The sequence below is a fragment of the mitochondrial genome of Medicago truncatula (assembly GCF_003473485.1).
Source record: "Medicago truncatula mitochondrion, complete genome".
Classification (NCBI taxonomy): Eukaryota; Viridiplantae; Streptophyta; class Magnoliopsida; order Fabales; family Fabaceae; genus Medicago; species Medicago truncatula.
This window is the reverse complement of record NC_029641.1, coordinates 177,501-180,000: the sequence shown is the minus strand read 5'-3', so window position 1 is coordinate 180,000 and position 2,500 is coordinate 177,501. Positions and strand designations below refer to the sequence as shown.

Below are 2,500 nucleotides of genomic sequence, written 5' to 3'. Positions count from 1 at the left end.
GGTTTTCCCGAAAAAGTCGAAACGATATGACTTATGATACCGGATCCAGGCAGAATTGGAATATACACCTCTGGATGACCGAAGAACCGAAAGAGATGCTGGTATAATATGGGGTCTCCCCCTCCTGCGGGATCAGAAAAGGTTGTATTAAAGTTTCGATCGGTTAATAACATTGTAATTGCCCCTGCCAGTACCGGAAGTGATAATAAAAGTGGGAATGCTGTTACTGGAACGGACCACACAAATAGGGGTGATCTATGCATAGTCATTCCAGGTCCACGCATGTTGGAGATAGTTGTTATAAAATTGATAGAACCTAAAATGGATGAAACACCAGATAGATGAAGACTAGAAATTGCTGAATCAACTGCTCCTCCAGAATGGCTGGTAATACCACTTAAGGGCGGATAGACCGTCCACCCAGTGCCGCTACCCACCTCTACTAAGGCTGAGCTTAATAGGAGCAAGAGACTTGGTGGCAACAACCAGAATGAAATATTATTTAATCGTGGAAATGCCATGTCAGGTGCACCTATAAGAATCGGAACAGACCAATTACCAGATCCACCTATCATCGCCGGCATAACCATAAAAAAGATCATTAAAAAAGCGTGAGCCGTTATTAAAACATTATAAAGTTGATGATTCCCACCAAGAATTTGATCGCCGGGTCGTGCTAATTCCATACGAATCAATACTGAGAAGCATGTGCCCATCACTCCAGCAATGGCACCGAAGATGAAATATAGAGTCCCTATATCCTTGTGGTTAGTGGAGAACAGCCATCGGACCGGATTTGTCATAAAATGGAGATTCTTTCGTTTCCTTCCTTATCAGAGAGGGGCCCCTTCTTAGGGAGCGGGGCTTCCTTCTTGAAAAAGGGGGAGTGAGAGGGGAAGGGAGAATGAAAAGAGGGGGTGGGGAAGGTCCGGAAAGCCCTCACTTTATTGATGGGAAATTTTGATCCCCTTTTCTTTCCTCTCCCCCCCCCGGTTCTGGTTCAGGAAAGGGTCAACGCAAGGATCTTACTTCGAAGCAATCTCTGGAGTTTTCCCTTATCCGAACGGGTCTTGCAATAAAATAGGATTTCATATTGAGCTCCAAATAAACGCTATTGGGATAGGATGGTTCCTACTAGCTCTCCCCCCTAAGAACCGCACGTGCGAGTTCCCCCGCATACGGCTCAAGTGGCTAAGGTTTGAAGACGCTCGACCCGCAACCCCCTATCAGAGAAAGCCTTGGAGGTTCGCGCATCCGGAGAGAGGAACGAATCCTTCGCGCTTGGTAAGCGCTTCGCTGTAGCCAAGCTTACTGCTAGCCTATCGCCTAGAGCCAAGCTTCGACCGCGACTGCTCGTCACTTCTGGGCGCCTTTTTCCGTCACCCGAGATCCAAGTCAGCACCGGCAAAGATCTCTTGATTCCTCGCGGCCGGGCCGGCTTGGAAGCAAGCTACCTGTCGCCTATCTCACCCCCTTTCTTATTATTAGTAAGATAGGTTGCCCCTTTCCCCTTTCTCTAAGAAGAAGGTAAGCATCCCTCACTGCCGATCGCCTTCAGCAGGGTGAGCCTTCGCTTTTTGGATCGTCTTCTGCCCAATGTCAATGTGGTACCCTCCCGTTTTTGGTTCCCATTGGGTTTACCTTGTTTACAGGTCGACCCCATGGCAGCAAGAAAAAAAGGCGATCTTGTGCTATACTCCGGTGATCTCTTTCCTACCGAGGCACGCAAACCCCCATCGTGTCCCAGATCACATTCCGTAAATCGAAAGGGGAAGCCTACTCATCCATCAGCTCCTCTCGTAGATCGGTGCGGTTTTACGAAGCGTCTAAGCACAGTTCACTCGCGTTGATCAATCAAGAGCTTTGCCGCCACTCCTTAAGGTTACCTGTTGTATCAGACACTTCTTTAATTCTTTCCCACGCTGCATACCCCCTTATTCTTAAGGTAAGGTAAAGGGCCAGGCATGGTGGGGTAGGAGCATTCTGCCGGCAATCTTTTTGGCTTGACCAAGAAGTCTTATGTCCCCCGAGTCGCACGGCGTTTTAACCGAAAAAACTTCTTTCGCAATTCATGCTTTTCTGTTTTTATGACCAGATATTTTTTCTTGATTTCCATTTCAAATTGTTCTCTGGACTTTTTATCAATATGAGGCGATCGTAACACAGTATATAAGACTCGTGATTCAGGCAATCCAATCTTCCGTGTGTAAGGCGGAAGCCCCCCAAAATGGTTTTCCAAAAATGGGTGATCAAAAGATCGAATCACTATGCGTATCTTGGTGGTCATTACTTTATAATTTCTTTTTGGCTTACTCCTCTTCCTGTTCTATTGATCAGAAGCATCCAGCAGCGCCACGGAATGGACCTAATCACCACCCCAGTAGATTAAGTACTGGAGTTCTCATCCTGGCTTTTCCACCTTAGTTTAGTAGTGGGTCTTATAACCAGGAGGAGTATTCCCTTCATAAAAAATCCCCCCGGGCTTATAGAAGCCAAAAAT

General features: G+C 46.8%; 2 protein-coding genes across 2 annotated transcripts in view; both read right to left on the bottom strand.

The window, feature by feature from the left end:
- The window catches only part of cox1 (cytochrome c oxidase subunit 1), a 1,584-nt gene extending 781 nt beyond the window's left edge, over nt 1–803 (bottom strand). The window contains exon 1 of the mRNA in view: nt 1–803. This exon is cut by the window's left edge and continues 781 nt beyond it. Within this exon, the coding sequence (YP_009237632.1) occupies nt 1–803 (803 nt within the window).
- Nucleotides 804–1,000: 197 nt separating this feature from the next.
- On the bottom strand, nt 1,001–2,287 carry rps10 (ribosomal protein S10). Its single transcript has 2 exons — nt 2,038–2,287; nt 1,001–1,113 (listed from the first exon to the last, which is right to left on the bottom strand). The coding sequence occupies exons 1-2, from the start codon at nt 2,285–2,287 to the stop codon at nt 1,001–1,003; spliced, it is 363 nt and encodes a 120-aa protein (YP_009237631.1).
- Nucleotides 2,288–2,500: the final 213 nt, after the last annotated feature.